The sequence below is a fragment of the Oreochromis aureus genome, linkage group 18, assembly GCF_013358895.1.
Source record: "Oreochromis aureus strain Israel breed Guangdong linkage group 18, ZZ_aureus, whole genome shotgun sequence".
Lineage (NCBI taxonomy): Eukaryota > Metazoa > Chordata > Actinopteri > Cichliformes > Cichlidae > Oreochromis > Oreochromis aureus.
This window is the reverse complement of record NC_052959.1, coordinates 12,483,032-12,495,601: the sequence shown is the minus strand read 5'-3', so window position 1 is coordinate 12,495,601 and position 12,570 is coordinate 12,483,032. Positions and strand designations below refer to the sequence as shown.

General features: G+C 41.6%; 1 protein-coding gene across 1 annotated transcript in view; it reads left to right on the top strand.

The window, feature by feature from the left end:
• The first annotated feature begins 217 nt into the window (after nucleotides 1-217).
• The window catches only part of epha4b (eph receptor A4b), an 88,524-nt gene continuing 76,171 nt past the window's right edge, over nucleotides 218-12,570 (top strand). The window contains exon 1 of the mRNA XM_039602545.1: nucleotides 218-535. Coding sequence (XP_039458479.1) covers nucleotides 421-535 — 115 coding nt within the window. The 5' untranslated portion in view covers nucleotides 218-420. The remainder of the gene's footprint in view (nucleotides 536-12,570) is intronic.

The following is a 12,570-nucleotide window of genomic DNA, read 5'->3' as shown; positions in this document are numbered from 1 at the left end:
ATCTACGAAGTTGGATTTACAGGAATGAATGACGTTTGGTTTTGCTGTGACATTTTAGCCAATAATTATTATTCAAGCACAACTATGAAGGCTACTGCGCTCAGTTAGCTTTGAAATTTTACTCTGTCACGGCCGCTTGTAATGTTTTATTATAAAAGTCAACATGAAGCCAAATCACATTATCATATGTTGATTTTTTGCAGTGTAATACAGTCTCCACAGGCCTTTTACATCACCCAAAAAGCCAGGCGGCTGATTGACAGAACTTGGCTGACTGTGGACCCTCCTTCCCAGCGTCTCCTCCTCTCTCTCTCCTCTCCCGTCCTCTCTGCTCTCTCTCCCTGCCTCAATCGCGAGGCTGCGCTCACCGACTCGACACGGCGAACAGGGATGCAGCGAGGGCGCAGCGCAGCCTGAAAAATGGCATCACCACGCGTACTGTGGATCTATCCATCCCTTTCCCTCCTGTCCTCTCTGCTTCTTTTCCACGCTTTTCCGCCATGCCGAGCCTTACGGAATTACCCGGAGAATGAAGGTGGGTTTTTGCCCCCGACGTGTTTCGTGGAGCTTTAAAGTCGAGTGAGTTTAGATGACTTGGTCGTGCGCTGAGTTGTTGGATGGGGAGCCCCATCCCGCGGCTCTCCACTCGCCGGGGAAGGAGCGGAGCGCAGCGGCGGAGACTCCCGTTAAGTGCTGCTTATAAATCATGCATAAAGGAAAGCGGAGAGAGGGAGTAAGAGAGACAAAAATAGTGTTCGTCACGTTTTTTTTTTCTTTTCCGAGCATGCTGACATGAAATTTTTATGACATATACGCGCAGGCAAACCTACCGTGTATCATCAGAGAATGCTGAGGTCGACTTGTCACTTTCTGACATTTTATTAATCAGTGGACTATTTTTCCCTGCGTCAAAGAAGACTAACTTATAATGATTATGCCAAAGCAGCATTGGCATCTCTGTCAAAATTCCTCTTAATTATAGATATCTTCATTATTATTACGTACTGATAAATGTTTTCTTCTCTGCCGTGGACTGTTGCCACTGCCTCAGTCTGCAAATGAGGAGCAGCAATTACATTAAATTTGTCACACGCTGCTGCTGAGCCTCTCATCTTGCACTTCATTAGCTTTAAGATCCCCAAACCCTTCCAAAACTCAAAAGAAAGGATTCCCTTTAATGTGAAAATATTATTCTCTGGAGCATCTCTGATGAATCTCGGTTATTGTATTAACATCGATGCTCAGCCTGAAATTAGCCAATGTATTTACTTACTAACTCCTCCTGACTGCTTGCTGGGTTGAAACATGGGGGCTGGCTTGTTTAAAGGGAAGTTGAACTTGCACTAAATGGAGAAAACAGCAGATCAATGTGCTAAAGTCATAGCCAGAAAAACAAAAAACAAAACAATTATTAGTTTATGAAGCAGGTTATTTGGATTAAATTGGAAGTCTGTGGTGTTGTTTTGCTTGTTGGCTGTCAGACAGTCTGGCTGGAGATGATACAGCTGTGACTTGTCATACTGTGAATCATGTTGTTCAGTGTTCCCCCAAAAGCTCCACTGAGTCTTGTTTTGAAGCCCAACAAAGCTTTCCTGTCACTATGATTTGCCTTTCATTGATATTATTTTTCTCTGTATTTTCTCAATCACTATCACACACATACAGGATACGGAGCGACCTCAACTCCAGGCTTACATAGATTAAACAGTGAGCTCTGAGACACTCATACAATGACAGGCCCCACTGAGGTTAAATGGGATCTCCTGTCTCCGGCTGACTTAACAGTATAAGCTGAGTGTACATACATTGCTGCTAAATGTATGTCACAGCCCGGAGGAGTTCACGCAGAACAAAGGCTCTGAAGGACAGATAGGCAGCGGACGAGAGGGAGAGTAGAGATGGAGTGGAGAAGCAGGAGGGTTTTTTAACTGCAGGAGACAATGCATGTGAGGGAGACACTAACACACTGCTGAAATATTCAGTGGAAAGAGCACGAATGATGAAACCATCTGGAAGCCAAAGGAAACTCCTGTTGATTTCGATAAATAAACACAGAAGCATGTGAGCCGCTGTGAATGTTTGCAGGCACATGTGGATCATGTTCATGTGGGGTGACTGATGGGTCAGAGGGTTTTCATTACTTATAAATGCACTTTTTAAATAATGTGCTACAAGTTAGTCATCCTCCAGTCAGTTCCTGCTGTTTCAGACTATTGGCCTAATTGGCACCATTAAGCCCACTGCTCCATTTGCCGGTATCTGCGTGTGTGGTGTCTGGTCTGTGTGTGTGTATACGTTCACCAGTGGGACAGTAATCCAACGAAGCCACTTTTGTCAGCTACTCTGTGGCCCGCTTTTACCTTTTGGCCTGCCAGTTTTCCTGCTGTGACCGCACGTGCTTAGCTAAGGGATTGTGCTTCTTTGTGCCAGTGTGTGTGTCTATGTGTGTGTGCGTGCGTGTGTGTACCCTGTGTTTGCCTATAAGTGTGCATACTCTCCACCCACGCCTCTCGGTAGTCGTGTTATTCCAGGAAATCCTCCCTCTGAGTCTGTCTTGTACTAGAAGCGAGGCTGTCATAAAAGGAGAGATACAGCTCTCAGGGCTCAATTAAGAACACAATCCCTTTGATAGAGATGATAGCGTTAGCAGGAAAAATAGTGTTAAGCTGTCACAAGGCTTAGTTTACCACCAGAGCTATTGATCCGCTCCAAAATTGGTTGGCATTTACAAGAAACTCGGTTGTCGTAACACAGGGCTTTGGTAAAATTGAAAGAACTGCTTGAAATTGTTGCTGTAATCGCATCTCCATGGGGCCCATAAGACTCTGCAGAAATGGGTTCATTCATAAATTGTGAGCAAAAGAGTGAGAAAACTGGTCTGAAGGTCTTTGTTATCACCAGTGAACGGAAGCAAAGGACTTTGTGAGTTATTGCGCACCAGCAGAGGGAGCCCTCCATTCCCTCTGTCTGGACCCCGAGGGCATACTGATGTAACAGCAGGGTGGATGCTCACAGGTTTCCCCCCTTGGTTGCCGTACCATCTCCCACCCTTCTTTGCTCTCAGTCTGTATCCTCTCTTATGCAGAGGTACAACATGTCTTGTTTCTTTTCCTGTTGCTTTGCACCTAGTTCTCCCATCTCCCTTTTCTCTCTCATCCTTCTTGTGCCGAATCGTGCTGGGGAAAGGAGCAGACTATCACACCTTTCTATTTTTGTGTCTTTCCTCTCTGCCTCTAAATTTACCTCCTCGCTCCTAGAAAATAAGGAACCCCCGTGCTTCTTTCCATTCCAACTCTGGATGTTGATTTAATTTCATATTAAAGCGTAAATCCCTGTGCAAGTGGACGTACAGATGAATTAACCGAGTGTTTTTTTTAGTCTCGAGGTTTACTGTAATCTGTAATTGCTCATGGGAACGCTTGAATCTTTTTTTAAAAATTGAATTGACCTTAGGGTGCTGTGGGAGATTGCTGTATTGCTTCTTAAGGTTAACACGGGGGTGAGCAGTTAGTGCAGAGGCAAGCATATGTAAAGCATGCCCTCTGCTTCGACACACACACACATCCACATTATGATTCACACAAGATCCTGACTGTGGTATAATGTTGGGTCAAAGGTCTCATCTGGTTTAATTGCTTTAATCTATAATGGCTGCTTGTAGTTATCGGCAGAACCATACCTCACGATGTGCGGCCGCGCGCGTGAGTCCATGAGATTGCTCTGCTCCCATGTAACAGCCATGACCTTGGACAGAAGAGGATATAGATCTCCTTTCTCATCAGAGAGCAGCAGAGGAAAGCAGCAAGTGCGAGCACCCTCCTGTTTTTCTTTTCTGCCTCCACTCCGAGCTCGCTCTAATCCCAGTCTTTTATATCTGCCCTTCTCTCTTTTCTATCAGCCTCCCTCGTGGCCTCCATCTCTTTGTCCCTGATTGTTTTTATCTTTTGTTTTCTTCTCCTCTTCCTTCTCTATTTCTCTGACCTCCAGTGTAACGGTGAGGTGGGAGCTCCCGTACGCTTTCTGTAATCAGGTGGAGCTCCTACAACTGCTTAACAAAGGCTCACACGCGAGCGCGAATGGATGTGTGAGCACTTATGCACACACACGCGTGCACACACTCTCCCACACTTATCCTATCTTAATTCATGGCTGGAGGGCAGTTTGGTGGTCTCGGTCCAGAGAATAGTGGCACATATTCCGGGGGCTGGCTGATAGATGGGGTTATAAATACAACTCAGTGACAGAGAATGATTCTGCTGTGCGCGCTTCACCTCATGGACTCATTGTGTGTGAGGCTGTGTGTGTTTAACTGTGTGTGTTTAAGTGTGTACGTGAATGAGAGAAAGGCTGAGAGACTGGGATTTTTAAAAAGTGTGGGACAAAGCAAAATGCATAAGGAAAACAAGAAGAAAGACAGACTGTATGTAGTTGAAAAAAACAGCTGAAGAGCTCAAGCATATCTCTGAGCCCTACTGAGCAGAGCATCCATAACAGCACCCACAAGAGCCTTTGTGTTGTGTTATACTTAGTCATTTACTTAGTCATCGGTGGCTAAGAGGGTTTGTATTACACTTAACCTAGTAGTTTTTTAAATATTACTGTGGTGTTTCAAAGGTGGAGGGGTTATTTGCCTTTTTGATGAGAGTCTGACGAGAAGACTGAAATCAGTGTCATGTCTCTGTGCCAGACATGAAGCTCAAGCCAGAAGCTAGCCAGCTTAGCTTAACTCCACTCTGGTCTGACCCCCTAAACTCCCCAAATTAATGCATTATGTCTGTCTGTATTTATTTTGTTTATTTTGTCTGTGTGTGTAAAGTCTAAAAATGGCTAAGCATGGTTATGCTGTACAGTAGTGTTGCTCTTAGTTAGGTCACTGCCAACATGTAGTCCACCATCATTTTTATTTACTGGGATTTATGTGTTGTACAGATGTGAATGTGGCAGATGTTCTTCAGTCTATTCCTTTAAAGATAGAAAAAATAATATTAAGTATTCATTAAGTTTCCATTCATGCTACAATTCAGAACAATATCACAAAAACAGCCATTCCTTCTTTTAGCACTAGGGTGAATTCATGTATGAGAAACAAGATACAGATCTTTCAAGCAGCTCTTAAAAAAAAAAACAAGATAAGGATCTAAATTATGAATGCTATATGCATATTTCCAGTGTATCCATATGTTTATTTTCACTTTTGGAAATGATATGGGCTGTTTTTGTATTTTATATTCAGAAGTGTTGTGAGACAGGAGCTTATTTTTATCTCAGTTCCCACCACGAGGATGAATATGTGCAAGTCTCAACCAGCTGAGGCTTGAACATGAACAGTTTTTAGGCTTGAATGATTCCCTTCGGATGTCGAGTTCATTAATGTCAAAGGAAGCCTTCCTCGGCTTGCGATGTGTGATGGCTGTAGTGAAGTTTGGCTATGAGGCCCCTCCCCCATTTTCTGCCACCACCACCACATCTGCTGACCCCTTCCCCCTCTCTGATACGAACAAGCCCTTAACTGCTGGTCAAATTACTGATCACTGGGCCTTGACTACCGTCTACCCACCACGCTCAAGCTCTCCTTCTTTTCCCTCTAACTGTCCTTCCTCACTCGCACACACAGCTTCGTCCCGGATATGTTCGTTTTTGTTTATTTATTTATTTATTTATTGTTGGCTAAATTGAATTAGGTTGTTTCCGTGTCTCATATTCTGTCTTTTTTGTGGTTGTTGCTGCGGCTGTGAAAGGCTACATTAGCCAGCTTTGCAAGCGAACATCTTAGCATTTGGTTCAGTCGTTGATTTAACATCTTTACTGGCCAATGCTTCAGACTTTTTTCTTTTTTTTTCTTTTTGTGCAGATGAGCGTCTGAGAGCAAAACACCTGGAATGCTTCCAGAAAATACTGACACAGCTAACCTTGAATTTGAAATTGATCAAATGTAGTTACAGTGTCTTTACCTGTTTTAAACGTCAAACAACATTTGCTGAAGCATTTTAACTTCAGTCGTTGTTTTACTTCCATCTGATTTTTCTGTTTATCACATGAAGGTGCTGTAACAGATACGCAACCTGCTAGGCATCTACTGTGTGTGTGGTAAAGACAAACAGTGATGTGTGTGCATGTGTTGATAGTTGGCCGGGTGCAACATCAGTAGAAAACCTGGGTAAGCACGCTTTAATCTGACATGTGATTTCCTCTGTCTCGACTGCTGAGGATCACCCCAGAGAGTCCGGGCCAATTTGCCCTCCTGTGACCAACCACTGTGTGACAGCTGCCTGTCTGTGTGTGTGTGAATGTGTGTGTTTGTGCTCTTGTCTGATCAACAGGAATGTCTTTAAGAACTAACAGGGCACACAAAAAAAACGATCAACAAGAAGCAGAAAAGCAAAAAAAGGAGAGAAATAAGCATGGAAGTGTTTGCAGATGTTGTAATTTATCAAGAACAAAATAGAAGAAAAGCATTTTTAAATCAGCGCCACAGTGTCAGTGTGTGTGAGACACATGTGGAGGCATACAGCATGTTTCTGTGGTTGTTTCTACTGCAGGTTATTTCTGAATTTTCAGGGTCTCTTGTTTGCGTTTGTTTGTGTGTGCACATCACTGTGTGTGTGTGTCTGTGTGTTTGCCGTTCCTTGCCCTTGATGAGTTGTTGGCATACTGGTGGAAGAAGCTTATTAAAGAAAACAAGTGTCTGGATCTGACTCGGTGTCACACTTCAACCCCGTAAGCATTCGACGAGCATGCACAGACGAAGCCGTGCCCGCACGCACGCCCTCACGCTCACACTCCAGAGCCTCTTCAAGCGACAAACTAGGGCAGTGCTCCTGTCATAGTCTGTCAGAATATCATTGTTTCTGTCCTGCTACTGTTTCCAGTTTGTGAAATAGCAGAGTAGGCTAATCTGCCCTCTGCTACAATGTAATTCCAAAAGTGCAAGCTGAACAAGCTGAAGTTTATCACATGCTTGAATATTTTAATATTTTGGGGGGATTTTGCACGATATGCCTTTTAGGTTGTTAGAGCTTTTTTTACCCATTCAAATCCCCCTTTTTAAATATATAAAAAAATAAAGAAATAAATGAATACTTCACAAAAGTGATTGCATTGAATTATGTTTTCTAAAACATTGTTTGACCTTATTCATGACCTCCTTATAAAATGTGTCTCATGGCTGCTAACTCAACCTCTACTTTTCAAAAGTAGAACAGGAGGCAGAGCCTTCAGCTTTCAGGCCTGTCATGTGGAACCAGCTCCCAGTTTGGATTCAGGAGGCAGACACCTTCTCTACTTTTAAGATTAGGCTTACAACTTTCCTTTTCATAAAGCGTATAGTTAGTGCTAGATTGGGTGACCCTGAACCCTCCTTTGGTTATGTTGCAATAGGCTTAGGCTGCTAGGGGCTCCCCATGATGCACTAAGTGTTTCTTCTTCACTCATTTCTTTTCATTCCCTGTGTTTTTATACACTACTACTATATTTATCATTAACAGTTAAAGTAAAATTTGGCTCTTCCTCTCATAGTTTGCCTTTTGTCCCGTCTCTCTGCTCTTTTCTCCCTCCCATCACTCCCAGCAGGTCGTGGCAGATGGCTGCCCCTTCCTGAGCCTGGTTCTGCTGGACGTTTCTTCCTGTTAAAAGAGAGTTTTTCCTTCTTACTGTCGCCAAGTGCTTGCTGATCGGAGGGTCATGTGCTTGTTGGATTTTCTGCTGAATAATATTGGAGAAAGAGGCAAAACCAACTTGCAATAAAAAAGGCTGCCCTTCCTGAGGCAACTGTTGTTGTGAATTGAAGCTCTATAAATAAAATTACATTTAACTGAATACATTTTTACTTGGTAAAAGGTGATTCTGCATAAATATGACAAAGTTCATTTTACTTGGTAAAAGGTGATTCTGCATTATGAAAAGTCAAAGGTTTTAGATAAATGATTTAGGTTTTCTGTCCTTTGTCAGGTTTGTTTTTCTGCAGATGGCTTGATTTGAATGCAACAAGCCTCTTTGTTTGATTTTGCTGAATCACCTTAATAGAGAAATTGTTGCAGCCTCACGATAAAGACAGAGCGAATGAACGCTTTTGACATGATGGCTTTGATTAAAGCTGACTTAATTTTGCGCCTGTTGAAGTGTAGTAAACCAACATAAGTTATTTGAACAGATGCATAGTGGGAAAGCAGCAAGAAACAGAACTGACTTAATGAAGAATCGGGATTAGAATTTAAATCAAATCAGCTGAATTATTCATAGATCCATTTGGTTTGCAGACAGTTATCACATATAAAGAAAATATAACATTCTTCTTCTGAGGATTCTTTCATAAAAGAAATAATTAAACGCTACATCCATAAAGGGCACATAATATTGCCTGAAATGTAGTAAAAACTTTTCCATATGTGACATAATGTTCATGTGTCTCAGTTATAAAAGGAAAACTGCTTTTAGCTCATAAGGTTAAAACAGACCATCGAAGCTATGAGGTAATCCATTAAAAATTTATAGTGAACGTCGAGTGACTTAATGTCTTGTCATTGCTGATTATATAATAGAGATATTTTGAACGGCATCCACCACAACAGAGTGCTGCCTTCACAGCTGCAACTTTTATCTTAACATGCTCTGCATCCAGGGTGCTCAGGACAAATAAAGCTATAAATACTTGACTCTATTCACCGTTGCCTCCGTGTGACATTCAATAGAAACATAAAAACAGGGGAAAGGGATGTTGTGTATAACAAAATGCCGGGAAGTCACTGGAGATAAGGATACAAAGGATATACTGTATCACTCAGTTTTAATAAAATGGCATGAGCACAAGGATGAGAGAGCAGATGGAGAGAGAAAAGCACAGGGCTGATTGAGAGCCTCTGGTGGTTTGTGAATGACTGGAGAGAGGGCTGATGAAAAGACAGCAAGGGTAGCAGTCTTGGTGTGACGCCAGTTTATTCCTAAAGTTCAGGGCTCAAGTCTTCCCACTCCTTCATCCTGCTCTCCATCAGCTCATTTGTTGCCCTGACAACGCTCTTACTCGTTGAACTGCACTCTCAGTGGAGTGGAGCGTGGATAAAGGTGTGTGTGTGTGTGTGCATGCTCTTTTTTTTAGCTGTTTTATGTGTTGAGAAATTTGTCCTGCATTCTTAAAGCCTATTGACATTTTGTTGAACTCAAAGGAATGGTTCTACATTCTCGGCTAGCTGTTTCCCTGTTTCCACAATTTTTGTTGAGCTAAGGTAACAGTTATTACCCCTTTATAATATAGTTACGACAACTGTTTATGGTAGCCTGAGAAAACATTGTCATTCAGTCATGTGGGAAATATCTAAGGCAGGCTGTATATAAAAGATGGAATTAGTCAGTTTACTGTTTGTGCTAGGATCATGCTGTTTGTTTGATTGCTGTTTTTTTAAGCCTGTGATGATCATATTGGAACTGACTGATTTTATGAAAAATTCTAAAAACTTCGCTTGCTTAAGCTTCGCAGCATCTCATTTATCTCCCATTAGATTTTTTCTGACTTTGCAATTGAATTTATCAGGTATGTTTGAATTTACAAGTTGTGATTAACATTTTTATTATAACACAAAACAGAAGTATAAAAGCCTGGGTTTTATATTTATAGAAAGAGAAGACAGTGAGATATCAGCATATTTAATGTAGTGTCAGCAGGACTCTTCAGGATCCACTAAGCCTACTCGTTTCAGTTTAATATGATGTGTTCTGAGATGAAAAGGATCTTATAAACTCATTATGTAGTCACATATTGTCCTCTAGATTGAGTCTGTGTGGTGGTCTTATTGTGCAGTCTCTCTCTTTGTGGCACTGGCACAGTCTTAAGGTGTGTGTGTGTGTGTGTAAGCATCCTGGTCTCTTTGTGCACCAGTCTGGCTGTTGGCAGTGCTGTTTGATTCTTGGCAGGTGGATCACAGCTTCTTGCAGCCCAGCTGAAGCGGTGGATACCATCCAGTGAGCGAGCGGTCGAGAGACCTAAAAAGACAGCGAATAAGAAAGAGAGAGGAAGACAGAGAGAGACAGACACCACAGAGGGAGGAAGTGGGAGTGTGAAGGAAAAATAGACAGACACAGAAGGAGATGAAGAGACAAAGAAACTGAAAAAAAAAAAACGTTTTGCACATTCTCCGCATTGTTCTATAAGTAGTTGCAGTTTCAGTGTTTTACTGGTTTTGTACAGGAATTTCCAATTCACAAATTCACACCCCCCACCCCCACCTCCTCCTCATCTTTCACTCTCAGAATGTAAACCTCACAGTCTGGTGGTGAAAATCAATACGACAGCTTGTCTCTCTGTAACAAAACAACTCTCACAGTAATCGGGTCACATGTGCACGACTACAGATCTGTGCACTTATGTCCTCTGACAAAGGCCTCGGTCAATTAAAGTAATGTTTGTGTGTCCGTGAGTGAAATTGTTGGGTCCCCCGGAAGGTGTGTTGTTAGTAGATGTCTCTTTGCTTTCACGTGGTCTCTCCACACTTGGAAGATGTTCAGCTGTAATGTTTAGCTGCTCACGACCTGGAGATTGCCTGTGCATGTTTGTGTGTTGTGTGAGAGAGAGACTAGTCATTAGATCAAATATGAACCTGGTCTGAGTGACTGAGTGATGAGCTTTGAGTTTTTATTCTGGGCCGAGGCAGGTCTTGCCCAGGCTTAGATTTCACACTCACACACAATTCAGTCAATTTCCCCTGAGAAGAGGAAGAAGAGATAAAATGAGACGTGATGAAAGTGTTTAGATAGACTGAGGCGTGGCTTTGCGTTTGTTTGGGGAAGACTGGAATGTATTTACATAATTTCTCTGCATCTTTGTCTTTGACACACGTCACGTACAGATACACAGCCATGCATACAGTATAGTCTGTGCATGCTGGCTGTGTCAGCAGCCAGGAAACTATACCTAATACATTATTGATGTGTCCAGTCAATGATTACAAGTGATAAGAGGTATTGACAGGAGGTGTTGGGAGAAAAGAAAAAGTGTTGATCTGTAGGTTTACATGGTTGTGTTTTCCCAGTTGGCTGCAAAATGGCTTTAAAACAGGTCTATGTATTGACCTAGTAATGCTTTAGCTGACTAGACAACAATAAGACATATTTTGCTATAATGAGAAAAAAAAACAGCAACTACAAAAAAACAAACAAAATATTTTTTTTTCACGTTTCAGCCAAAATCTAAATTGGACATAAAAAAGGATTAGTTACTGCTGATATTTACAAAGACAGAACATTTCAAGAAGATCGATTTAATGATGTTTGTTACCCGCAATTTAATGCTAACTGCTAATACTGAAAAAAGGATATGATTTTTTGTGCTTGAAATAAACAGACTCTGGCTGTGTTTAGAAAATAGTGCAACTTTTGTAAGTTGCCTGTAAAACGAACCAACACTATGAGCACTGTTTGGATATTGTGCTTATATGCTATATAAATGTGGCCCATAAGATGTTAACTGGTAAGTTTTAGCAGTTAGCTGTTTGCTAGGCTAGGCTAATTCCATACACAAGAATAATTAAAGTGTCTTAAACCTGCTGTCTTTTTCAAGGTCACCAGGTTATGGAAGTTTGCTTCAACCTTTGAAACTATTATTCAGTGGTCATTATCTCACAAATTCAAACTACATATCTCAAAATGTTTACTTAATAATGCTAACTTTAAAAAAAAACCCTCAAAATTTAGATAATAACATGAACTTGTCTGTGGCAGAATCAAGTTTTAGACTAGGGGGCTTTTACAGGACAGTTTGGCTGTCAAATTCCACAAATTCCATGTATATTCCACAAAATATTATCAACGTTTTTTATTTAGATAGTTCCTTTGGTCGAAAGCAGTTGTGAAAGAAAATTAATACACAGTGACCTGTATTTTATCCAGACAAAGTAACTTATTTATAGACAGACACGGTGATTCAGAATTTCAGCTGAGTTAATTTAAAGTTTTAATCTTCCAATCATCTGCACTGTGTTGTGGAGATGAATGGTCTTTTTTTGTAATTCGGGTGAATTGACCCTTTACAACTGTCAAAGCTGTACTCAGTTATAGTCTCTGTGAAATACATGAAACGGTACTAAAAGAAGTGAATCACAGAGAATATCACATAATTCATAATTGCCTGTATTTGAAACAGGCAATTTTGCTAAATTCCTTGTTGATAGGAAGCTTTTATCTTCGCGCAGAGATATGAGAGTGTGGGGGAAAATAATGTGTGTGCCCATGTGTGTGTGCGTGGATGTGTGCCTCTTTGTTGGATTCTGAAATCATATATTATTATACTATTATGTCCCATTTCTCTGTGCCACTCCAAAGCCCATGAACTGAGCAAAGCAGTCTAAATGGTCTTTAGTTCCTCTAAATACACCATGGGCTGGAGGCTCCGTCTGACCTTTCGCTGCGCAGCACCTCTCCACCACTGTTTCTGTCTCATCCCTCTCATTTAATCTATCTCTCTCTCACCCCGGCTCCGCTGTGCAGCGCCTCTCTCGGCTTCATTATACCATGAACGCTGCTTTCTTTGTGGCTGTTTTCTCACTCGCATACCGCTTTGTGCAAGTGCATGCAGACACACGCAGA